This window comes from Coprinopsis cinerea (genome assembly GCF_000182895.1).
Source record: "Coprinopsis cinerea okayama7#130 chromosome 6 map unlocalized cont3.6, whole genome shotgun sequence".
Lineage (NCBI taxonomy): Eukaryota > Fungi > Basidiomycota > Agaricomycetes > Agaricales > Psathyrellaceae > Coprinopsis > Coprinopsis cinerea.
The window spans coordinates 1,409,854-1,434,719 of record NW_003307539.1 but is presented as its reverse complement, the minus strand read 5'-3'; the positions used below and the strand labels follow the sequence as shown (position 1 = coordinate 1,434,719).

Sequence of the window (24,866 nt, the reverse complement as noted above, 5' to 3'; positions counted from 1 at the left end):
GTTGGCAGCGGACCCACAAACCTGAGTATCACCCAACAAGAGGCCCCTCTCCGGAGACAGACGTACCTTGGATATATCTCACCTATCTACCCTTCTGGTTTGACCTCGATCGCCGCCGCCTTCCCTCGTTGGACGCGGAAAAGCGACTAATCTGGCACCACTGGCGCAATCCGTACGCTGTACATGGGTCAGTCTGTGTCGTTCCAGGTGAGTAATTTCCGTTGTTGGTCTATAACCCAAAGCTGAGATTCTGTCATGATCATTAGAAGACCTCGGAGTCGGCGGACAGAGCAGAAGAAAAAGAAGCCACCGCGATCTCTGCATACGGAGGCTACGAAAAGCCAGAGGTGCTTCATTAATCTTCCAGTTCGTCTGAGCGTGAAGCTGAAAGCCTTATGGTTAGAATGAGCGTGAAGATCAGCAGGTGGGTTTGTTCACAGTGTTTGAAGCTAGGTAATATTTGCTGATGATACCATGGTCCCAGTTACAAGGTCATGGACTAGTGAAATCCGAATCGACGACGACTGTCCAGGTCACCCAGCTGGTCGGAGGGGTCTCGCTCTCCGGTAATGCCCATATCAGCGACGGGATCGTTGCTGGTGGGGACGTCCATACGACCGTGGTTGTCCAGCTACCCGACAAGGGGGCGATTGCTGCGCAAGGTACCTAGACATTATACAGGCAGGCCAATTCGTTGACCTTTGCTTCGAACAGAACGGGCGCGGCTGAAGGAAGAGAGGGAGAAAGAAGCGCAGGCCCGTGCACGCCTCTTGAAAGAGATCATGGAGTGGCTGGCGCCCAATGCGCACTTCAGAGCGGCGCAGAGCGCGAACCTGGAGAAGTGTGCTGATGGAACACTGTCGTGGTTCATCGCAGACGAGCTGTACCAGTCGTGGAAGCAGAAGGGAGGGAATCGTATCATCTGGGGCACTGGAATACGTGAGTCAGTAATCGTTTGAGAGATATCGAAGACTTATTCGAACTATTTTTTGGACGCAGCCGGGGCAGGCAAGACTGTTTTAGCGTGCGTCCGTCAACAACCTTATTGGCGAATTACGTGCTGATCCCTGTTGCTTACAGCTCGAAAGCCATACGCGACCTGGAAGAACACAGTAACTCAGTAAAAGGGAAAGTCTGCGTCATCTTCGCGTACTGCCGCTATTCCGAACCCCTTACGGTTAAGGAAATCCTCGAGGCTCTGGTCAAGCAATTCCTGGAATACGACCCCTCACTCGCAAGCATCGTCGAGCCCGTTTTCTCCCACCATAAGTTCCGCGAAACGCGTCCGACTCAAGCTGAATTACTCGATCTGTTGCAGCAGCTGGAACGACATTTCGAGATCGTGTTCTATGTCATCGACGGCCTGGACGAAGCTGTGGTGGAAACCCAGTTCGACTTGATCAAGGCTATCAACCGTCTTCAGGGACGTTTCGCGTTGACTTCTCGGCCGATAAGGAGGCTTGAGCTGGGCCTCCCTACGACCAAATTCTATCGGGTCGTCCCTGACTCGTCGGATATCGTCCGCCTTGTTAACCAGAAGATCGACAAAGTTCCTGGATTTGGAGAGCTTTTGGACAAGTGTGGTCAGCGACAGGGCCTGATACAGAGGATACAGAATAAGTCCAGCGGAATGTAAGCAGGTTTTTTGCGTTCTACAAGGAACATCGAGACTGAGCCTAGTACTCCAGGTTTCTTCATGCAGCCCTTCAAATCGAGATAGTCAACCAATGCCTCACCATTACCTGCGTGGAGAAGAACCTCGAACGCTTCCCACCAGGGCTTGAGGGCATGTATCATGAAGCTATGGCGCGGATCAATCACCAAATCCCCCCTGACAATGTGGCGCTTGCAAAACATGCGCTGCTGTGGGCTGTGTTTGCGAACCAGCCTTTGACCCTCTCCCTTCTTTGCTCCCTCGTCGCGCTGACCTGCGACGGGGCTTCCTCCACCAAAGACCCTCTGCCCGAGGGCGCGCTGATCCAGGGAAGCTCTCTTGCCTCCGTCTGCTGTGGTTTGGTTCACATTGAGCTGAAAGCGAATATCGTCCACCTCATCCGTGAGTGGTTGGTTCACGAAAAATGACCTGAGACTGACCTTGGAGTAGATTTCACAGCACGAGAATTTCTCATCCCTGTCCTGATGCACGACTTCGCAAATCCACATGGACTGCTGTTCCAGGCTGCCGCACAACAGCTGGTTGACCACGGCATCGTCAAAAACCAGACTCTGCGAGATGCCGCGGAATTAGAACGCCTCTTCAACCAGCATCCCGCTCTCCAGTATTCTTACAAGCACTGGGCATATCACGCGAAGCAGTGCCTGTCTGAATCCGACTCCCTCGCTGCAGACGTCCTCGAATTCCTCGCGCTTTGCACCTCATATCCGGTGGAGAGGGTTCATACTCTCGAGTTTTTCTCCCCTCTCCATGTTGCAGCAAGATATGGTCTCCACACCTTGATAGACCGACTCGCGACCGATGTGGCCAAGGGGGACGTCACCGTGCGCACTGTGGGCGGCTGGCAGGCGACGCCACTCATCGTTGCAGCGAAGTACGGTCAGACCGATGTTATCGACCAGCTGCTCAAACTCAACCGCCGGACGATCCTCAAGTCTGTTCTCGGAGGCCACAGTAAACCTGGAAAGCATCTCCTCACAGGCCAAATCAATCTTCAAGATGCGGGTGGAAACACGGCCCTGATCCAGGCTTCGATGCATGGTCGCCGTGAGGCTGTTGAGCGTCTACTCCAGCACCCTGACGTCGATGTCAACCTCCAATCCGACTGTGGGTGGACTGCATTGCATTGCGCGATCAACGAGTCGACCTATGACAATCTACTTGCGCATAAGGATATCCAGGTGAACCTGAAGGACGACAAGGGTGAAACAGTGCTGATGAGGGTAGCAAGGTTGCATGGAGGGGAGGACCTGGTGGAACGCTTGCTCCAGCACCTGCGTATTCAGGTGAACCTCACCTCGAAGACCAATGGTTCGACGGCGTTGATGTTGGCAGCGGAGGCCGGGCGTGCGGGTACCATTCGCTTACTCCTTCGCCACAAGGATATCCGACCGAATATGCAGAGTCGGCATGGATGGACAGCGCTGATGATGGCCGCCGAGAAAGGACACGAAGCTGCCGTTGAGGCTTTGCTTGAAGACGACCGGATTGATGTCAATGCTGTCCAGGGGTACAAGTATACGGCGCTTATGCTTGCCACGACGCCTGGGGTTGTGTCGCTTCTGCTGAAGCACAGAGATATCAGGACGGATTTGAAGGATGAAGAGGGGTATACGGCTCTTGGCCAGGCTTTACGCTATCCGTTACATGCGATCGCCGACCAGGAAAAGCGCAGGAACCGCGAAGGCAAGATTAAGCTACTCCAAGAGTTTGAGAACAGTATTGGTCGTGGGTAGAAAGGTAGAACATCAGTGTCGTAGGACCTGGACGTCGTATATTTTGCAATGCATTTATTTTTGCCCGCCGACCTAAATTGGGCCGTAGACGGTAGCTGCTCACACGTGTACCTCAGGACCGCTGTAATTATCTTTTTGCTTACGGAGCTTAGGAGCAGTCAGGACAACTTGAATGAATTCGATACACGTCGCATGCTGGTCATAGGCTCGATATCACGCCGCCTTTTTCCATTCTGCCTTCAGCTTTCACGAACTTTTCTTGAACAAAGTTCCACCGTCGGGGTTCGTGGCCAACCTCGGATCAGACCGAAATTCCCACCAAGGTCTCCCGGCCTGAGCTCGTTGGATCAGGTTTCAGAAACAGCGCTGCTAAAACTATGGGGATATAGCCCTGCCATGTCCTGGATGAAATGCCCCGCCTCTTGCATCGAAAAGGTTTTGTGTGGGCCTGCGAAAATGGCTTGACAACGTCGACCAACGCCAAAACCGAGTCTGTGCTCGATCCTGGCACCGGTGTGTGGTTACCTTTCTCTTCTGCGTATCCAGCTCTAACTGCTCATTGAGAGCAGAATATAAGTGCCCAGCTTTCAAGGACACGTTGGCACGGTCGCCTGATCGCCTCGCAGACCCCACGCGACCAACTCAAGGTACCCCTCATCTGGCGTACGGCCTGTCGAGGCTGGAACAGGGAGAAATCCCAGAATAAACGACAGCTGGAATCCTTGAGGAAACATCATGCAGCTGGTCGATCGGAACAGCAGGCAAACACACTTGGTTGGGCTATGACCGAGTGGTTACGGATACACGAGGCAGGATGGCAGCTATAAGCCCTGCGATTATCGTTCGGACCACACCACATACACCTTCACTGCGACCTCGAGCAACGACCCCAACCAGACGATCCAAAGCGACTTTACGCGCGATGAACGCCTCGACGAACAGCCAATCACCGCCAAACTCTCAATCTCAGAGTCCAGCAAGCAAGAAACCCTTGCCACAAGGAGCGGCATCCGCCTTGCCTGAGAACCTCAACAAATTGGCCGACAGGATCCATGCCAAATTAGCAGAGAGTATACCCAACCTAGGCTCTGACTCCGAGTATATGAGACACATGGTACACTCTGCCTGGATCCAGAGGCTTCCCGAGCTTGCAGAGTCCATGTTCCCAGACTCGACTCTCCATCGAGAGATGTTGTTGGAGATGATGTTGGAGAATTGGAAAGGCTCCGGGAATTATCCTGAGGCGAGATTATTGGAGGGCAGGCCTGAGGAGCAGATCGCGCACCTTACCCGTTATATCAACACCGTTCTGAAGCCTTCGAAGGAGGATGTGACCAGAACGTCGGACGTTCCTGCCGAAGTGGGCGGGAGTAGGAAGCCCAGAGATACGCGTGACGATAGCCTGGGTGAGTTCATTCTCTCTACCTGGTCTGTGGGGTACCACCATGCTGACAGGCATCGTCTTAGTCCCAGAAGAATGGAGGAAGTTCCTCCTACGCCCGAAGCATGAGATCAGGATCGTCCGCCCCGGGGCCAAGAAGAAGCTCGATCTCAGTAATCCAGACAGGATCGTCGTGGCGCCCGTGCCTGCTCGTTCCAAGCGTCGATCCTTGCAGACGCTAGCCACAGAACAAACCACGATCTGGTTAACCACCGGCCCCACGCTAACCCGTTGGACCTCGAAACCCGACTTCCCAAAGCCCGTACCCAACATCCCTCCCAAAATCGCCGTCAAGAAGACGCGCGACATGGGTTTTGGCATATTCGCCACACACGACATCCAGGCCCACGAAATCGTCCTCGCCGAGCGCCCGTTCATGATCTACCCAGCGTCACTCAACTACGTCGCTCCTATCCGAGCACTCGCCTACGTGCATATGGACGATGATGAAATTGAGCGCCTCAGGCTCCTTCACTCGGAGCCGGTTTTCAGAAAGGCCTTCCAGGCGATGACGGAGTGCGAGCGGGAGGAGTTTTTGATGTTGCCAGGTCTGGGCGGGGACGGTACGGAGGGTGCTGGGAGCGAACCTCTCTTGGCCAATGCAACCACGATTGGGCTCCCCGTCGATTTCGCGTGCGATGAGACTTACTATCAGTTTGAAGATGGATATAAGGGCATTCCGAGGATTGGGAGTCGATTTAATCACAGGTGGGTGAAATGTCTACGTTGCTCATCAGTCTTTAGCTCACAGCCGATCTCCTCAGCTGTGTGCCGAATCTACTCTTGGCTTTCGACCAGAAGACGTTCAGTTACATATACTTCGCTGCCCGTCCTATCAAAGCCGGTTCGCAGCTGTTCCTTTCCTATACCAACATTTACCAGCCTAAAGCCACCCGCCAAGCCAGGCTCGCTCGCTACAACTTTACGTGCCACTGCCTCGCCTGTGAGCATGCTACACCCCAACGTGACAAACTCCGCCAAACTTGTAAAACGCTCATCGATAACTGGGTGAAACAGTCGGAGACGGTGTGGATGAAGGATCCGAAGCTCAAGGAAAGCGTTTTGAACCCGCTGTTGGCGTTAAAGAAGAGGATGGAGGAGGATGGGCTGGACTCGCGAGAGGCGGGGTACTGGGAACTGCATCCCATCATGTACCGGGTGTACACCAAGTTGGGTTTGACCGAGAAGGCGAAGGCGGCGCTGCGGGTCTGGTTTGAGTACCAGTGGCCTGTGATCAGCGACGATTACAAGGAGGGAGCGAAGCAGAAGTTTGGGTTTGACTTTGGCTTGAAAGGGAAGGAGAAACGGGTTTACATCTCTGATTTGTAGGATATACGGTGTTTCTGATCAATTTATTCAAAGGAAGATTGTTGATACGGTCGTCCGGGGTGCAAGGGAGCGCACAGGAAATGCGAACGGCGTCCAAGACTATTACATGTGCGTGATGCCTATCAGGATTCGTTTTGGTCTGTGGCTCTGCGCTGAAGGCAAGCCTCATGTTGGTCGTGCCAGGCGCCTGGCTACAATGCGCTTTGCCTCGAGGTTGTGAGTCAAAAGCCACAGTGCAAACACACACACCTCTTTCGCGCCAGCTAGCTTGGCATCATGCTGTCAACTCGCGTACTTTGAAAAGGTTCATTGTTTCAGAGAAGTTCTCTCTCGTGACCGAATTGCAGGATCGATAACTTTGACGTCCGCCGACTGAAACCTATTTATACAAAAGGTGATCGTTATCTTGCAGCGCTGGCTTACCCCAGGGCTATCCACAGAACCACCATGAGCAACCAAGAAACACTCGGTACGTTCTCACATCTCTCCGTCTACACATATGTACGTGTCTACAGCTTTGCTAACCGTTTCTTTCAGCCTCTGATCCCAAAGTCGTGTTCGACGTCGATAAAGGTAAGGACATGATTTCGTCGAGAGAGTATTAAGTCTGATCAGAACTTTGTGTCGTCGTTCCAGGACTCCGAGTCTCCATCTCGCGACCGGGGTTTGGAAAGCTGAAGTTGGACAAACGTAAGACCACGATTATACATTGGCCTGAAGGGGAACAGCGCTAACAGAGGGCCCAGTCCCAGTCGACTATGAACGATATCTGATCAAGAGCGATCCCGAATTCGTTAACCACAATAGCAAGAAGAGGGCGTCTTCGGCAACAGACAATCCCGAGAAGCTGGTCGCCGCCGTCGTGCCTGCGTCTAATCACAAATCGCCCTCGAAGGTGCAGCAGCGTTCGACGTGGATCGCCACACGTGCCACTCAACTTCGCTGGTTCTCCAAGCCGGGCTTCCCCAAACCTCTGCCTCCGATGAAGCCCAAATGCGCTGTGAAGGAAACGTCGGATGGCATGGGGCTGGGCGTCTTCGCTACCCAGGACATATCGCGATACGACGTCGTCCTCGTGGAGCGTCCGTTCCTTGCCACGCCTCTTTCGCTTAGCCATCTCGGTCCTATCACCAACGAAGCGTACGGGCGGCTGACCACCAACCAGATCAACCAGCTCATGCTCCTCAATGCGGATGCGTATTTAGAGAAGGTGTTTGACAAGACCATGTCGGACGAGGATCGTGTCGAGTTCATGGCCCTTGGGAACTCGCACACCGAGGACGGGAGCGGCCCTATCATAGGTAGAAGCAGGACGAATGGATTCGCCTTGGAATTTGGCTGCTCTTCCACGGATAACGAGTTCTATAGGACCGGATACACCTTCGTCACGAGGATCGGTAGTCGCTTCAACCACAGGTACGCCTCAGTGCTTTGGTAGTCGTTGCTCAATTTTACTCACCATCGCATCTCGCCGTCGTTGACTCCCAACTTAGCTGCATCACCGACGTGAAACAATCGTTCGATCCCATGACTTTTGCCGTCACCTTCCGAGCCGAAAGGGACATCAAAGCGGGCCAGCAAATCTTCCTCTCCTACACCTTGTTCAACCAGTCCAAGGCCGAGCGACAAGCCGACCTCGCCCCGTACGGTTTCGAATGCAAGTGCCGCGCCTGCGTCAATGCCACGCCCCAGAGCGACCAATTGCGCAAGATGTGTGGCGTTCTCATCAGGAACTGGCAGCGCCAGTTGGAGAATGTCTGGCTGAAGGATCCGAATCTCAAAGAGAGCGTCCTGGAGCCGATCTTTGCGATGATGAAGAGGATGGAGGATGAGGGACTCGATGAGTTGGATACTGGGTATTGGGATCTGTTGGTCTTTCCGTACAAGGTTTATGGGAAGCTGGGAATGAAGAAGAAGGAGATGGAGGCGCAAATTAAGATGTTCGAGCATAGTTTGCCATTGATGCCCCCAGAGTACAAGTTGACGGCGCGTAACACGCTTGTTGCACTTCGATCTCGCGTTGGTAGGATGTAGAGTAGGAATTATTGAACCAGTTGGCGTGAAATGCGATCTTCCTTTAGCCCTAGGCGTGTGCGAGTGAGAAAGAAAACTAAAACATGAATTAATGCTAATAGGTTTTGAAAGAACAACATGATGATGTTGAGGGGATGCGGCTCGACCAATTGGACGATGAGGTCGGCCCATGGAGCACGAGATTCAGGTAAATGTGGGCGAAAGTGAAGGCTACTGTGTAGGAGCATCATTGCGCAGTAGAGAAGACCACTGATTTTGGATTTCTTCAGTTGCATCAATCCGAGTCATGCGGAACCCAAGCAAAGTTGAATCCAGTCCACACACGGGTATCGACATGCCATCCATGATCCTCTCATTTTCCCCAATTCTTTTTCGTACCGCCTCACACTCGTTGAAAACTTGTTGAAAACCTAGAGAATTTGGATCGGAGGGTCCGCGTACCGATGCACTTGGTATCCGAGGGGTATAAAAGCGGTGTTCTCAACACAACCGTTCCCAACCTGCCTATGGATAACAACCCTTTCAACAAGCATGAAGACATGGTAAGCCCCAATGGATTAATGTGACGAGGCGTTGACTGACTTGATTGCTTCTAGACTATGCAACTTGCAGGTATGCATCCCATCGCCATTGTTCGGGGGACGCTTAAAGAAGTATCTATACAAGAAAACGATGTGCTGGAGGGAACTTTGGTTCTCGTGAATGAACTACTGGAGTCTGTTACGACGGGTATGCGGCAAGATATCCTCGAAACCGCGATTACCGTTCTACGAGAGGCCATCCGCGAAGCTGACGGCGATAACGACAGAAAGCCTAAGGCTGAGCTTGCCCTGATCAAAGCGCTATTAACCCGCTTTGCTTGTCGTGGATGGGTGGACGATCTGGACGAAGGAGTGAGATTGTTGGAAGATAACACGCGCATCAAGTGCACTCTCATCGTGAGTGCTAACATTTCAGTCTGCAACTACAGGCAATGATCTTGGAAATCACTCAGCGTGAATCACAGATGTCGATGATGGGTCCCGCGCCCGAGGGAGATCACTGCTCTGAGTTTGTCACCTTGTCCCTCAACCTTCTTCATGAATATCGACAATCCATCGACAAGTCCAGCCTGGAAACTGCCATCTTTGTTGCTAATGAAGCCATTGCGTCGCATGATGGCAACGACAAACAACGAGCACAGTTATCGCTCCGTGCTGGAAATGCACTGGTGCTGAAGTACCTGTCCTGTGGCGACGAGGACGATTTGTCTTCGGCCAGGGCATTGTTTCATGACGCCAAGGAAGCGTTCGCAACAGGTGATCCCATGCTCCACATTGCCTTTGGCCACCTACAACACGTCGGGTTTGTCAACTTCCTGGAATGCGGACCTGAGCAACGGGTAATTGGGCTGCATGAAATGGCACAGTATCATCAAGCCGCTCAGGCCGAAGATCAAGAAGGACAGGACGCGTACGTGCTGGGTTCGCGGCTGATGCAACTTGAAGGAGACATACTCGGAATCGATGAATCCATCTTGCAGTTTCGTCGCTCACTTTCCCTCCGGCCTCCACAGCATCCAAGGCGACACGACACGCTTGCGCATTATGCTTTTGCGTTGGGCAAGCGGTTCGCCTGCGCTGGTCGGATCAAGGATCTGGAGCAGAGTGTCACTCTTCATAGAGAAGCGCTTGCTCTCCGTCCTCAAGGCCATCCCAACCGCGCCAGCTCGCTCAACAACCTTGCGAACGCTCTCTCCACTCGCTTCCAGCACGAAGGTGATTTCCAGGACCTCGACCAATGCATTGCATTCCACAAGGAAGCGCTTGCTCTCCGTCCTCAAGGGCATCCAGACCATGCCGGCTTTCTCAACGACTTCGCCAGCGACCTCTCCACTCGCTTTGGCATCAAAGGCGACTTCCAGGACCTGGAACAGTGCATTGTCTTCCACAAGGAAGCGCTGTCTCTCTTTTCTCAAGGGCATCCAGACCGTGCCAGCTCGCTCAACAACTTGGCCAGCGTCCTCTCCATTCGTTTCAAAAACAAAGGCGACTTCCAGGACCTTGACCAGTGCATTGCCTTCCACAAGGAAGCGCTTGCTCTCCGTCCTCAAGGGCATCCGCACCGTTCCGAGTCGCTCAACAACCTCGCCAACGACCTCTCCACTCGCTTTGACATCAAAGGCGACTTCCAGGACCTGGAACAGTGCATTGTCTTCCATAAGGAAGCGCTCGCTCTCCGTCCTCAAGGGCATCCAGACCGTGCCAGCTCGCTCAACAACTTGGCCAGCGCCCTCTCCACTCGCTTCGACAACAAAGGCGACTTCAAGGACCTCGACCAGTGCATTGCGTTCCACAAGGAAGCGCTGTCTCTCATTTCTCAAGGGCATCCCGGCCGTTCCGGGTCGCTCAGCAACCTCGCAGGAGCCCTCGCCGCTCGCTTCGACAACAAAGGCGACTTCCAGGACCTGGAACAGTGCATTGCGTTCCAGAAGGAAGCGCTCGCTCTCCGTCCTCAAGGGCATCCCGATCGTGCAAGCTCGCTCAACAATGTGGCGGCAGCCCTTTTTAAACGTTTCCTGAGCGACAGTAACGTTGAAGCCCTCAAGGCATGTATAGTGCATGGGCGAGAGTATCTGGCGATCCTTTCCCACCCTCATACCTCTCCCGAAGACCAACATGATTCCACCCGCACCATGTGGAATCACCCAGATGGACTGCAGGCTGTCATTCACCTCGTACAGTTTCTCAAAGAGGAGTACAAGATTTTCAGGGACGACAACACTCTGAACGAGATTTTCGACCTCCTCAAGTGTGGCGTTCAGTGGTATGGCGCATCGCCCGTGGCCAGGTTATCCCATGCCCGGCTTTGGGCATCCTACTGCCGTGAATTCCATCGTGCCCACACCGCACTGGAGGCCTATGGTAATGGCATATCATCGCTTCCCGTCCTAGCCTCCCTCGACCTCACGCTCGAACAACGTCAGAACGTCCTCGTCCACGCGAAGGATTTGTCAAAGGATGCAGTCCAGTGTGCGCTCGAGCAAAATGAACTCGAAACAGCGCTTGGATTTCTCTCCACCGCACGGTCTGTCTTTTGGTCTCAAGCTCTTCAATTACGTGGGTCGTTCGACCGCCTCGACGCTCTCCATCCGGACCTTGCATCGGAACTCCGATCAGCTACTCGCCGGCTGCAGATGGCGACCGAACAGAATCCCCAAACTGGCCCAATACTGTCCGCAAGTACTCCGTACCTTCTTTCTCAAAAGAGGGAAGAAATCATCGCAAAGATCCGAGCCATCGAAGGCTTTCACGATTTCATGCTCCCCCCTTCCCCTGATGTCCTCAAGACCGCAGCAAGCAAAGGACCGATTGTCTTTCTGAATGCGAGTCACTTCGGTTGTGATGCTCTCATTCTCAAGGAGGATGGCCGGCTTCACCGCCTTGACTCACTGCCCACAAACTTGAAGGAGTTGGAGCGTTTGGTAGCGACGGTTCGGAAACTGGCAATAAGCGTTGGGCGAACCGATACTGAAGACTACTGTGGACTCGCAGACCGTGCTTGCAGGCCGGCCTACGCCAGAAAGGGTCGAACGATCGATAACAAATTTCGGGATGTACTGGCAAAACTTTGGAAGAAAGTGGGCAAGCCGGTAATTTCCGCACTCGGGTTCGAGAAGGTAAGGTGGGTCATACATACCAGTTAATCGATCGCTAACCGGCCACTAGACCAGCGAACCGCGTCGAATGTGGTGGTGTCCAACCGGTCTTTTCACCTTCCTTCCCATCCATGCTGCGGGCATTTATCCATCCTCACCCTCTTCGGAATCCAACCGTGACTGCTTATCCGACTACGTCGTCTCGTCTTATTGCTCTACTCCCCAGGACCTCATCGCACCCCCGCCCGAACCCAACCCTGATTTCAAGATGCTTGTTGTGATCGAACCAGAGGGACGTGCATCGGGGGAATCCAGCCTTCCAGCGACCAGGAAGGAGCTCGAGAAGATCGAGTCGCGCATCCCCAACAGGGGTCGCCTAATTACCCGCATTGGTTCAAAGACAACCTCTGCAAAACCCATTGTGGAAGACATCAACGCTGCATCCATTGTCCACTTTGGCTGCCACGGCAAGCAGAATTTATCAAATCCACTCGACAGCTGCCTGCTACTCAGTGAAAGGCGCTTAACGATGGCATCACTCATTCAGGAATGTCAGGCCTCGACAGCTGCCCTTGCCTACTTGAGCGCCTGCGAGACTGCCATGGGCGATGTAGAACGTCCAGACGAGTCCCTCACTCTGGCTGCCACAATGCAGTTTGCGGGTTTCCGTAGTGTGGTTGCGACCATGTGGTGAGTACGGCGTTGCTTGCGTGCATGTTACATTGACTGAACTGCGTTCGTTGAAATGCAGGGTAATCCACGACACGGACGGCCCCATCGTAGCCGACGCATTCTATCGCCATCTTTTCCGCCACGGTACTTCGGCCCCGCCAGACATCACTGACGCAGCATATGGACTGCATCTTGCTGTGAAGGAGTTGCGGGACAAGGGAACGTCTTTCCATCGCTGGGTTCCTTTTGTTCACCATGGCATTTGACTGTGTTTTCTCTTTTTTCGTAAAGTTTGAGCTTTTCTGCTTCGTGTACAGGTATGGCCGCTACCACAAACTCCTAGCCTATAGCATGTCCTATGAACTTTCCAGCGTCCTACGCATGTAAACCTAACTACGCGTATAACAATATTATGATTTTCGTCCTTCAACTTGCTGAGCAGGAGGGCCAATTTGTGTACATTGCATTCGGCTTTGACACAGTCACACAAGTTTCCGCTGTCGTTACTATTACCTCCTTCAGCTCCATGGCATTGACGGCAACACTGCAGACGACAAAGAGTGGACTGCATTGCTCCTCGGCCTCGCATAGTAAAGGCCACGAGGGTGTGGTTCACCCACTCCGCAGTGGCAGCGGACGCGCAGAAGGGTCGCAAAGCCATCGTAGAGCGACTTATTCGAGTGCCAACGGATTGGGAGGGAAGGGCGGCGATGGTAGCAGTGCACGGCTGGGTTTCATTGACGTCGTCGAGCAACTTCGAGCACAAGGGATCGATGGGTCTCCAAGGAGAGGACAGTGCTGATGGGTGCCGCAATTAGGGCTCACAAAGCCATTGTCCGGCTACTTCATCGAGTGCCGGGGATCGTGCTTAATTCACAACGGAACCATTGAACAAAGTCGACCTGTGCTCTCCTTTAGCCATATGCATTTTCTCATGAAAATTATTTCTCGCTTGCGCATTCACCTGCCATGAAATTTTCGGAGGCAAGCTACCTCTCCTTGTCTTCTGGATTCTGTAACTCGGAGGATGGTTTGGGATGGTTTGGGACGGGGGGAATCTCACTGGGCATGAGCAGTCAAATCGGGCGCGTCCTGAACGCGATCGTATTCGCCGATAAACGCGTAGGCCCAGTGAGATTTCCATCGGCCCAGATCGTCTCAGTCTCTCAGATCATACTCCAGCGGTCAACATGCGAAACCGCTACGATCTCACTGGTGATCTCCTGTGTGAACATCACTATGTACATATAAGTGGTGATGTATACGCGAATGGATAATGCCGCCCAGGAGAGCCTAGTATGGGCGCTTATATCGATTTCGGCTGATCGATAACCACTGTCACGCGTCCGAGTCACGGCCCACGATTTGTCGATTGCAATTCGCCCCTAGGTTGACGTTCCAATTAAAGCTTTGTGTTGGATTGAATTTCCGATGGCAGCATGGATCAATTGGTATGTACTTGTGGACGATCTGGAAAACGGCTTGGTGATGACGCCTGGCAAAACCCCATAAGAAAGAACGATACAGTAAAATGTGCAGCGGATTGAATTCAGATTCACAATGAGGGACGAGCTGGTCACTCTTTTTTCCCTACTGCGAGAAAGGTAAGGATCGTCCATGCTACAAAGTGTAGAGGAACCCCGGTTGTCCTTCAAGGGGCTCCGAAAGTTTTCCTTCTTTGGCTCGCTTATTCCAGTAGGTATGACGGATGCTCAGAATAGCGAGGAGGATAATGACCACCACTTGCGAGAGGATAGTGGCAATTAGACCTAGACAACGTAACGAAATCATGAGCACATTGCCGGTGCGATGGGCGATTAAACGTACCTGGAATATACTTGGGCCGATCTTGACTGCGGAAGCAGGTGGCTGCGAGGATGCCACCCATGGAGCCCAATGCCACGCTCAACGCGGTTTGCACAGAACTAATATTGGGTAAACGTGAGGATGAATCTGCGCGACGGATGGAGAGTACTCGTACGTACCGCTTGCTATGGCTAACGACATTGTTACTTGCGTACGCGAGGACGGTAGGGATAGAAGCCGAGTTTCCAGCGTTGGTGAGGAAGACACCTATAATGCGACAAGGGGGTTAGTCATATCGACCAAGGTATACGATGGGACAAGACACACCGAGGTACCGTACTTTGTTGTCGGGATGCCATGCAGTCAAACCGTTTCCGAGCAAGCAAACGACGACGGCAATGACGATGAACCCTGAACGGTGTTTGTACTTGTCGGCTAGCCAGGCTGTCAGGATGGTAACGGGGATCTGATGGCAAGTTTCTTTCAGCGCCCAGGTCAGACGAAGATTAGAAGGGAGAACTCACGGCGGGAGCGTAGGGGGGCGCTGTCTGAAGGACCGTCAATCGCAATATAGAGGAAGGATAAGGATTAGCTTACTCGAAGAAGAGTTCCTTTCTTATCATATCCCATTCCCGCGAGGATGATTGGGACGAAATAACTCTGTACATAGTTGGGCATAGTACAGCACATGAAGATAAATCCTGGATCAAAAGCCAAGAGTTTAACCATTGTGGTCCGAGACGAATAGAAACACATACCGTACGCCCACAATGTCCAATCGCTCAAGTGCTTCAATACCTTCTGGAATGTGATCTCGTCCGGAAGAGCGTCTCCACGATCGTCGTTGATCCGCTTGATGACGAAATCGGTCTGCTCTTTGGTGAGGAACCTGTTCTCGTCTGGAAAATTGGGAATGAACAGGAAGCAGATTATGCCCAGGAAGAGTGTGATCGCCCCCTCGATAATCTATACAATAACAGTTAGCACCTTCGGCGACGATCAAACAAGGAATAGGATACATACAAAGATCCACCGCCAACCCTCGAGGTTGCGTTTGCCTTCCAAGAGGCTGAGTCCATATGCGAGCAGGGGGCTCAAACCGCCCGCAGTGACAGAGAGGAGGTAGAAAGCAGCCATTCGCTTCTGTACCTCATGACGCTTGTACCATGCAGAGATAATCCAGAGTAAGGAAGGAAAGAAAGGCGCCTAAAACGAATAGATCCAAAGGTTAGGAAATAGTGCACCTTCACCAGCACAATCGTTACAAACCTCAAAGACACCGAGCAGAATTCTGGTGACCAATAGTTCCTCCCAGTTCTTCACAAAGCCCATGCCCAACTGGACAGTGCCCCATGCAACAACCAGGAAGGTAAGCCAGTTACGAACTCCGAGCTTCCGGAGTACAAGGTTTCCGGGGAGTTGTCTGCCAGTGAGGACCCAGGTCAACGGCCAGAGGCCATGCAGAGACAGGCTAAAGTGGCTTACAGTAAGATGTAAGGCACGAAGTAGAGACATGTCACAATACTGTAACGCGCTCCGACTGTCAGCTCCTGTGGAGGCGTGTCAATAAGGTCTTGGGGTTTAGGACCCACGAAAACCGGGCGCACCAGGGTCTTATCCATGCCAGCAGCGTAGGCAGCGCCTAGGTTGATACGGTCGATGAGGGCAAATGAGTAGATCAGTGCCAGGATTGGGAGGATCCGAAAATCGATCCATAGCCTAGATGAACTCGTCAGAACTCATGTCCGCCGGCGAGCTGAGTGTCCCAGAATGAAAGACCTTACATAGTCCGCCATTCAAACTTGGGATCCACCGTGTCGCTCAAGGTTTCGACCTTGTCGAGCGAGGGGATTGGAGATCGTTTCTCCGGTTCGGATTGGAGCTTGCCTGTGCCAGGTGCCGTCGACATGGTGGGAAACTGACCCTTGAGGTACAACTTGAAGGAGACCACAGCGAAGGATGGGACACAGAATGACCGTAGGTACCAGAATGACTTACATATAGGTAAACCGTGTTGAATTTAGCCCTAAAAGAGCATAGGCGCTATGCAGGGTGCGTTGAATTGCATGTGGGAAGCTGATCCTTGATGGACAGCTGTGTTTGGGCAGGGAGTATATATAGGTTTGATATGAGAACAAGTGGTTTGCGGCGTTGGGTTTGGGTTTTAGCTTGCCCCGCTCGAACCGCGATATTCCAAAGAACCTTGCCACTTTTGCTACTTGCTCTTCCATTTGGGATGGTACAAAGTGCGAAGGAGTGAGGAAAGTGGTCACGGCGAGGTGAACAGGTTGGAACAGTTTTTCCGGTCCAGGTACGCCGGGTGTCTTCCACCATGGAGTGGGTGCCGTGGTGCGAGCTCGACAATCTGTGTCAAAGAAGGATTAGCCAGGCACATTGTGACCCTGAAAGGCGCCTAAAGGAAGCAGATCCTTTTGTATTCTTTGAACCACGGCGCCCACAGCTTACCCGAGACCTTCCAAATTTTGGAGTGGTGCAAAGCGTGCCAAACCTTGTGGGTATTCAGTCCGCCACGAAGCTGTGAGCGTGTGGGGCCCATGTAGACCCAGAAGTCCAAACGACGCGCATGTCATAGTCGCATTACAGCAACTTTTAATATGTACGTGGTAGAGATTCTGATTCCAGGCTCAGGGCCTTCATCCAAACCTGGTCACGCTGTAGCACTCTCTTGATAAGACGGAACGGCATAGTTCCACGTAGAAAGATCTTCCGAGAGTCGGAGTCGGAGTGTCATCTTACTCCATAAGAGGACCTATTTCAGGTTCTGAGGCCCGTTGGCGCCATGAAGAACCTTGACCGAATCGCTGGATATTAGTAGAGACGACTCTGGATGCAAATACTAAGGAATCTGACATTCCCTGCCCTCCAGACATTTCCTGTGACTTCTGGTGATACCGATCGGCAATGAACTTTCTGGTATTCCGGTACAGATTCTGAAAAGATGATTCTGTTCGCAATAATTGCGCCTCCACCACCCTGCTGAGTGTGCCTATATCGGCAGGCTTAGTTTAGGGGTAAATGATGCCCCTAACTTTGACGCGTCGCGCGTCGTGTTCAGGTTCGCCACGACTAGAATACTCGCCTTCTATTATTACAGAGTTTCTTGATTCGATAACGACTGTCTGCAAGCAATATAACGAAGAATACAAAAACGTACATAGGTAACTTCCTCTCGATATTGCCAGTGGAGCGGCCAAAGATTTCTGTGCAATTCAGGTAAATCCAAAGGAAGGAGGGGGAAAAACCTCCCCGTAATAGGCCAAACGAAACGCCATACGAGCTCGCAGTGAGGACAGCTAGACATGCTATTCGAGTCAGAAATCTCGCCCAAATCGAGGTATCCAATGCCCCACTGACTGCGACCAGATTCTGCCCACTGACCATAGTAATTAGTAGGGGAGTAAATGGCATCCCTCACAATGGTCAGGACAATGTTTGGATTCAACTTTACGCGTGTACACTCGCCCGCTGCCCTTTTCCCTATTTGATTTCAAGATTGCGTTTCAAAGGCCTTCTGGAAATCGTGCATCGACGAATTTAAAACACTACCAGGTGAGGAAGACACCTACAATGAGACACGGTCAGACACAATCACAACCGACGATATGGGACAAGAAATACAAGCAAATCAGGACCCCCAGCTCTACTGCTACACAATCTTAATGAACGAAGCATTCACAGAATTACTCGCCTTCTCCGTCTGCGTCCGCCCAGGACCACGAGCATCATTAGCTTGTGTAAGCCATCTATTCGCTCCATGTCCAAACGAATTGCAACGATCGGTATGCTCAGCCTCAGAAAAGGTTTGGGAGGTATGAATAGGTCCGCAAGACATGAAATCGTCAACGCATATGAGAAACCAGTGAATATAGTACACAGTGTTCGCGGCTTATGAATTCGATGATTGATCAATCTCCCCCAACGAGATAATCCACACTCGTAGGTTGCTGGTTGCTTCCTTTCGGGGGCTTGATAACAAGGTCTGCCTGTTGTCTGTGTACGATCACGTCTCAGTAAGCCACCAATCAACGAAAGAGCCAGGACAGGGCACTCACAATCTCATTCGTAGCAAGAGTTTACGATTCGCGGCTTGGATGTCATTTCCGGCCTTGGTAGCCCTGGCGAACAGTTCTGCTCTTGGATCGGTCTTCTTGGCTTGGAGGATCTAAGCGGGAGGGCATCAGCCAGGTTCAAGAGGACAAGGCGTGGTCGCAACACTAACCTTGTTCTGGCTATCCACTCGTCCCTGGATATGTCCAGATTGAATGAGTTGAACAACTTGCTGCTCAACCTCTTCCACGGACCATCCGAACGCAGCGCTCATCCTATCAAGCCGAATGGTTGCGAATGGTTGGAAGTACAAAACGACTGCCCAGTTTCGGATGAGGTTGGTGAGATCGTGGACGTGGGGTGCCAGGTGGATGTCGACGTAGTGTCGTGTCTGCGTACAGGTTAGCGTCGTCAACGTGATATTGCGAAGAAATGGACGTACGGAGTATCTTGAAAGCAGCTCGAGGACAGTTCTGAAGTTGCTGTTAAGATAAGCCTGAATGAGGTCCCGGATGTACGGCTCCTGCTCAATGTAGAGGCTAAAATCGGAATTCTCCAACAGCTTCGTCTTGATCGATCCTCTGGGAAAGGTGGCCAGCGCACACAGCGTCGTGTAAATCGTAATATCACCCGGAGCCACAAGCTTCCCAACCCAATCGCCCAAATTCTTATGCGAACCGACTTTGAGGAGGTGGTGTGCTGCTTTCTCGTAGTTGCCCTGTCCCAAGTGGCTTAGAGCAGTGGCAAAGTCGAGTTTGGACTGGACGTCTTCACGATCGGAGGAAGTTTTCTTTCGGGATTGGACAGGGGCTGTTGCGGAGGTGTTGTTGGCATTGGCGGCGGCCTTCGCGGCGTCGAGGGCTGCGTCGGCTTTGAAGACGTAGGTGGTGAGGTGAGAGTAGTTGCGTTGTTCGATCAGAAGCTGATATTGAGGTTATACGACGAGTAATTAGCCAGCCAAAGACTACGCACCTCGAGAATCGACAGACACATGTCCAGTACATGCTGGCTCGTTGTGCAAAACTCTCGCGATTTCGTGTAGTGCCTCAAAGACGCAGCATAGTCTCCCGTTTCCCTATAGAAGTCCCCAAGGTCTCTTTGCGCCATCTACATGGACAACATCAGCGAAGAATCTTGCATACTGGTAGCTTGAAACGAACCCGAATGCTCTCCTTGATCATATTGTTCGTGTACGTCTTCAGCTCGACCTCCAATTTGCTCTTATCCGCTGCGTTCTTCGCGATCGTCTCGTCCATCCATTTCGTATCCAGCTGAGCCAAGTCGTAGGGACTCGGTAGTTGCACACCAGCATTGGCTCCCGCCTGTTCATACGCAGATAAAAGGCTTTGATATAGCGAGGGATCTCGAGACTGATGAATATGCTGTACGGCCAGTTGATAGGCCTCTGGAGCGATTGAAGGGCATGTTACCACTATGTGGATCAGCCTTTCAATGGCGGTACGCCCTAGCGTCTTTTCAGAAACTAATCTGCCGTAGAACGTCGAGAAAACCCACCTGTGTAGTTGGCAATGTAGCCCTCGAGATCAAATGGGTGGGCGTCGTCGACGGGCGCGATGATGGGCCTCCTGCTGGATGGAAGAGAAGGCAGATTGAATGGCTGTTCTTCGACAGTATCGATGTCCATGGCGGCGAGTAAAGCTTGACGTCGTCGAGGACGTTGTGGACGATGGTCAAGAGGCTTTCTTCACCCACGCGGCAGCGCGTTCAGTCATTACCGATTTCCATTTATGGATGTGCCCCTATTGGGTTCGCTGCTCCCCCCCTCCGAGCTCTCGACTGTAGCGTTAACTTGGCCATTTAGAAGAACTTACCTTAAGCTTATCCTTCTGGTAGGCCAATGGCATTGCAAATAAGGTTTGTATTTTGATTGCGTACATCCTTGACTATTTCTAGAGCACGAGATTATGAGTGCGCACGGTGTACCCTGAGGCCTAACTAGTAGTTGGACAGGCATACAGAACATCATAGGCTTGTCCTCGTACCCTCCTATACTCCGAGTCTTTGTCCTTAGTTCAAACCGATCTTATAGAGAAAGGTACATAGGGAGATAATACTCTGAGCTCAAAGCTGTCCAGTCAGTGGGCCACCGTAAGAGCCAGATGACGAGTGCTTTGTACGATAGAAGTCGCTCACCAGCAGAATCACGGTTCAAATAATAGGATAATAGACGCAGAGGTCGCTAAACATGGTTTGTTGTGGCATCCTTGTAACTTTCGCTCGTAGAAATAGGGGATTGGCGTGGGAATCCGATGATCCGTAGTTCAACAGTAAGAAACGCGATTCACTTTCCATCGACGAGCTCTATTCCTTGGCCGTCTTCCATCGCAGGACCGAACCACAAAGCAAAGGATTTCCACTCTAGGGGACTGTGCACTGAGATGCTCTATTCTCGAGGGCCCTGGCCAAAAACGACTTGTCATTGAGCTTCCTAAAATTGCAATGCTGTCGCTCTTGTCCAAACTCCTGGCTCTATGTGGACAGCTTGGGACTCACTGCCTCTCATACGTCTGACGAAGGCAATGTGGGATCTCATGGTTCGCCTAATTCCATAGACCTCCTAGCTCACAGGATGTGGCAGTAGCTCTTCACAGCATCTCCTCGTGTCATGGCATCTTCCGGGGAATCACACAGCCCTCTCTGCGCCCATTTAAACGTTGTCAGCATACCACGCACACCAACTGTTGTGTCCCTGCCCAGGGTACTCTCATCCAGCATGTCCACCTCAAGATATCCTACCGGACAACACAGGTAAGCTTTAAAAACAAGACCTGAAGCATGCATTTGACCAGGGTTTATGTCGCACAGAATGGAGGCTGCGACGGGAGGCTCCTCGTCGCTAGCGCCCATCTCTGGAGGGACAGTGCCAAACGTCGTCGTCGGCCAAGGTAATACCATTGTCGGTGGAACAATAATTGGGGGAGACCATAACGTGCATATCAATAACATCTACCCCAATGCCGCCCCTTCCAACTCGTCTGAAGCTCGTCGTGAGTCCTTGACTATCCTCGTCATTTCTACCCTCCTTACCGTCCGGACCTGCCTAGACGCTCTGATATCTGACATTACCGCCTGGTTCAATCTCAAGTCGAACTCGAGAACGATCCACAACGATGTGAGGAAGAATCGGATACCTGAGACCGGAGACTGGTTCATCAAAAGCAAGGAGTATCAAGATTGGAAAGGCAGAAAGGGCGCTGTCCTTTGTGGTACTGGCATGCGTGAGTGTACATATGCCTTTTGATATAGCTCCGGTCTAACTCGCCATGAAGCTGGTGCTGGGAAGACAGTTCTACTAAAGCGCTCTGCCCAGTTGTCTTCGAGGCCATTACTCAACGTACACTAGGTCCCGGGTGGTAGATGACCTCCAACCATTGGAAAAATCCACAGAACAGACAATCTGCGTCCTCTTCGTCTACAACCGCTACGACGACCTTCTTTCGCTCGGTGACATTTTCAAGGGTTTCATTCTGCAAATCATCCAGCGTCATCAGCATCTTGCAGACCTCGTCGAGCCTCTTTACCGACGTCACGAGCTCGAAAAGACCAACCCAACCGACGACGATCTTCTCGATTTGCTCATCACACTGGAAAGTCACTTCGATCGCATTTACTACGTTGTTGACGGCGTCGACGAAGTCGATCGCGAACGTCAGTTTGATCTGATCCAGGCGTTGAAGCGGCTGCAGGGGAATGTCATCTTTGCCTCTCGCCCCTTGGAGGACCTCAGGACAGAACTAGAAAATGCCCGATATCTGTCGTTCCTGGCGCAGGATGGAGACCTGCGGCTACTTATCGATGAAAGGCTGAAACGACACAAGGCGCTGTGCCGCATTTTGGAGCGGAATCACTACCGAGAGGAGGCCACTAGACAAATAGCGGAGAAGGCAGCTGGAATGTAAGTGTGATGTGCGGTTCGATTTGGAGGACTGGCTAACAGGGATGTGCGCAGGTTCCTCCATGCGGCTCTGCAGATCGAAGCCCTCTGCACTTGTCGGTCGCTGGCTGCAGTTCAAGAAAGTCTCAACCAATTTCCTGTAGGATTGGAAGGGATGTACGCTGCCAGTATCTCCAGGATCGAAAGCCAGGACCCGAAAGACGTCTGGATTGCGAAACAGGCCCTACTTTGGGTTGTATTCGCTCGCACACCGCTGTCGTTGCACGACCTGCGGGCAGCCCTCGGCGCTCACCCCGAAACGTTCAGCATCCAAGAATCGCGTATGCCCGACGAAGAATCGATCATCGACCTTTGCTGTGGTCTGCTCGAGGTTCACAGCGAAAGTGATATTGTTCGGCTCGTTCGTGAGTACCACACCTTGCACCCTCCACTATTTGCTCATATCCCATTCTCCAGATTTCACAGCTAAAGACGCACTCGAACCCCTCCTCCTCAGGGACTTTCCCCAGCCCCATCTCTTCATTAGTCAAGTCTTGGTTCAGCGGATGGTCGACACCAATTTAGTGTGTTGGGACAGCACTGATGAGTATGCCTTTGATCAGTTCAAAATGCGCCATCCGCTTCTGGATTACTCCTACGACCACTGGCACACCCATATTCTGGAGTGCGGAGATTCACCCGAAGCGCTTGACTGTGCGATGACATTTCTACGGCAGTGTACCGCCTTTCCGGCCTCGGTCGATCATTACTGGTGGCACATCGGCCTTTTGCAACCACTCCACGTCGCGGCTCGCTACGGTCTTACGTTCTACTTGGACAGCACCTTCGACAACGATCGCGATGCGTTTAACGCCCGGACAAGCCCACAAGCAACCCAGTCCGACGCTTCGACCCAGCACGCCCACGCTGCGCCAATCAATGCAACTACCGAAGAGGGTGACACCGCGCTGCTCATCGCTTCGGTTTTTGGCCATCTCGATTTCGTGAAACGAATTCTTCGAATGCCGGACATTGACATCAACGTGAGGCGTGAACGCAATGGCGAGACTGCACTGCATTGTGCGTCAGGCTCTGGGTGCACCGAAATGGTCAGGGCGCTCCTCCAGGTCCCTGGCATCGATGCCAACGCTGCAAACCAGCGCGGGGAAACTGCCCTGATGCTGCCCTCGAAATACGGCCACGACCTAGTGGTTAGCCAGCTCCTCCAGGTCCCCGGCATCGATGCCAACGCTGCAGACGAGGGCGGACGGACTGCACTCATGTTCGCCTCAGAGCGAGGCCACGACGGAGTTGTGAGCCAGCTGGTCCAGGTCCCTGGGATCGATGCCAATGCTGCAGACGGGGGCGGAAAGACTGCACTAATGTTCGCCTCAGAGAAAGGCCACGACGGAGTGGTGAGCCAGCTCCTCCAGGTCCCCGGCATCGATGCCAACGCTGCAGACGAGGGCGGATGGACTGCACTGATGCTCGCCTCGCTGTCACGGCCGCCCTGCGACGGAGTGGTGCGGCAGCTCCTCCAGGTCCCCGGCATCGATGCCAACGCTGCAAACCAGCGCGGGGAAACTGCCCTGATGCTGGCCTCGAAATACGGCCACGACCTAGTGGTTAGCCAGCTGGTCCAGGTCCCTGGGATCGATGCCAACGCTGCAAACCAGCGCGGGGAAACTGCCCTGATGCTGGTCTCGGAGGTGGGCTGCGATAGAGTTGTGAGCCAGCTGGTCCAGGTCCCTGGGATCGATGCCAATGCTGCAGACGGGGGCGGAAAGACTGCACTGATGCTCGCCTCACGTAATTGCTGCGCCGGGGTGGTGAGCCAGCTGGTCCAGGTCCCTGGCATCGATGCCAACGCTGCAGACGAGGGCGGACGGACTGCGCTGATGCTTGCCTCACGGTGGGGCTACGATGGAGTGGTGAGCCAGCTCCTCCAAGCTCCGAACGTGAATATCGACAGTGTGGACACGGATGACTGGACAGTACTGATGCATGCCGCATGTTACGGCCTCGACAGAGTGACAAGTCACCTCATCTCCATCCCCGGTGTCAATGTCAATGCTGCGAACACTTTCGGGTGGACGCCACTCATGATAGCCTCATTCTGGGGCCACGATCGAGTGGTCGACCAACTGCTCCTGGCTCGGGGAGTCAATGTCGACGCCGTGAACAACGAAGGATGGACCGCACTGATGGCAGCCTCGTTTTACGGACACACGACAGTGGTAAAGAAGCTCCTCCAAGTCCGCGAAGCCAATGTCAACATCCACAACATCCGCAATTCGACCCCGCTCACACTAGCGTCGGAAAAGGGCCACGCGGACATTGTCCAACTGTTGCTCGAACATGGCGCCGACGTGAACGCCGCATATGAAAGTAACACCCCCCTAATAATTGCATCTTGTGAAGGTCACGAAGGCGTGGTAACGCACCTCCTCGACCGCTCAGACGTCGACGTTCACGCCGTCAACAATATGGGCCATACGGCTTTATCTGCAGCGCAATACAATGGACATGTGGCCATCGCGGAACGGATCACCAACTTCATTCAAAACCGGTGG

General features: G+C 52.7%; 7 protein-coding genes across 7 annotated transcripts; 5 read left to right on the top strand and 2 right to left on the bottom strand.

Annotated features, from left to right (window-relative positions):
* Positions 1–183: 183 nt before the first annotated feature.
* Positions 184–3,411, top strand: CC1G_07523 (hypothetical protein; the record flags this gene model as incomplete). Its single annotated transcript, XM_001837981.1, has 9 exons — positions 184–207; positions 267–347; positions 404–424; positions 485–662; positions 715–939; positions 1,000–1,024; positions 1,081–1,632; positions 1,689–2,056; positions 2,105–3,411. 9 exons carry the CDS (start codon positions 184–186, stop codon positions 3,409–3,411), a joined length of 2,781 nt encoding a protein of 926 aa, XP_001838033.1.
* An 814-nt stretch (positions 3,412–4,225) lies between these two features.
* On the top strand, positions 4,226–6,181 carry CC1G_07522 (hypothetical protein; the record flags this gene model as incomplete). The annotated part of the gene is made up of 3 exons (XM_001837980.2): positions 4,226–4,817; positions 4,879–5,560; positions 5,617–6,181. 3 exons carry the CDS (start codon positions 4,226–4,228, stop codon positions 6,179–6,181), a joined length of 1,839 nt encoding a protein of 612 aa, XP_001838032.2.
* Positions 6,182–6,628: 447 nt separating this feature from the next.
* Positions 6,629–8,215, top strand: CC1G_07521 (hypothetical protein; the record flags this gene model as incomplete). The annotated part of the gene is made up of 5 exons (XM_001837979.1): positions 6,629–6,650; positions 6,719–6,754; positions 6,818–6,871; positions 6,928–7,597; positions 7,675–8,215. The coding sequence occupies 5 exons, from the start codon at positions 6,629–6,631 to the stop codon at positions 8,213–8,215; spliced, it is 1,323 nt and encodes a 440-aa protein (XP_001838031.1).
* A 506-nt stretch (positions 8,216–8,721) lies between these two features.
* CC1G_07520 (hypothetical protein) lies at positions 8,722–12,952 on the top strand (the record flags this gene model as incomplete). Its single annotated transcript, XM_001837978.2, has 5 exons — positions 8,722–8,757; positions 8,812–9,153; positions 9,222–11,873; positions 11,923–12,542; positions 12,604–12,952. 5 exons carry the CDS (start codon positions 8,722–8,724, stop codon positions 12,788–12,790), a joined length of 3,837 nt encoding a protein of 1,278 aa, XP_001838030.2. The 3' UTR covers positions 12,791–12,952.
* A 1,192-nt stretch (positions 12,953–14,144) lies between these two features.
* Positions 14,145–16,239, bottom strand: CC1G_07519 (hypothetical protein; the record flags this gene model as incomplete). The annotated part of the gene is made up of 12 exons (XM_001837977.1): positions 14,145–14,293; positions 14,352–14,449; positions 14,510–14,597; positions 14,658–14,796; positions 14,855–14,878; positions 14,928–15,031; positions 15,089–15,296; positions 15,354–15,536; positions 15,600–15,753; positions 15,816–15,880; positions 15,938–16,049; positions 16,115–16,239. 12 exons carry the CDS (start codon positions 16,237–16,239, stop codon positions 14,145–14,147), a joined length of 1,449 nt encoding a protein of 482 aa, XP_001838029.1.
* A 2,160-nt stretch (positions 16,240–18,399) lies between these two features.
* On the bottom strand, positions 18,400–20,043 carry CC1G_07518 (G protein pathway suppressor 1; the record flags this gene model as incomplete). Its single annotated transcript, XM_001837976.2, has 6 exons — positions 18,400–18,513; positions 18,571–18,789; positions 18,841–19,320; positions 19,371–19,505; positions 19,559–19,863; positions 19,914–20,043. The coding sequence occupies 6 exons, from the start codon at positions 20,041–20,043 to the stop codon at positions 18,400–18,402; spliced, it is 1,383 nt and encodes a 460-aa protein (XP_001838028.2).
* Positions 20,044–21,225: 1,182 nt separating this feature from the next.
* On the top strand, positions 21,226–24,732 carry CC1G_07517 (ankyrin repeat domain-containing protein 50; the record flags this gene model as incomplete). The annotated part of the gene is made up of 5 exons (XM_001837975.2): positions 21,226–21,637; positions 21,807–22,314; positions 22,357–22,718; positions 22,771–24,662; positions 24,715–24,732. The coding sequence occupies 5 exons, from the start codon at positions 21,226–21,228 to the stop codon at positions 24,730–24,732; spliced, it is 3,192 nt and encodes a 1,063-aa protein (XP_001838027.2).
* Positions 24,733–24,866: the final 134 nt, after the last annotated feature.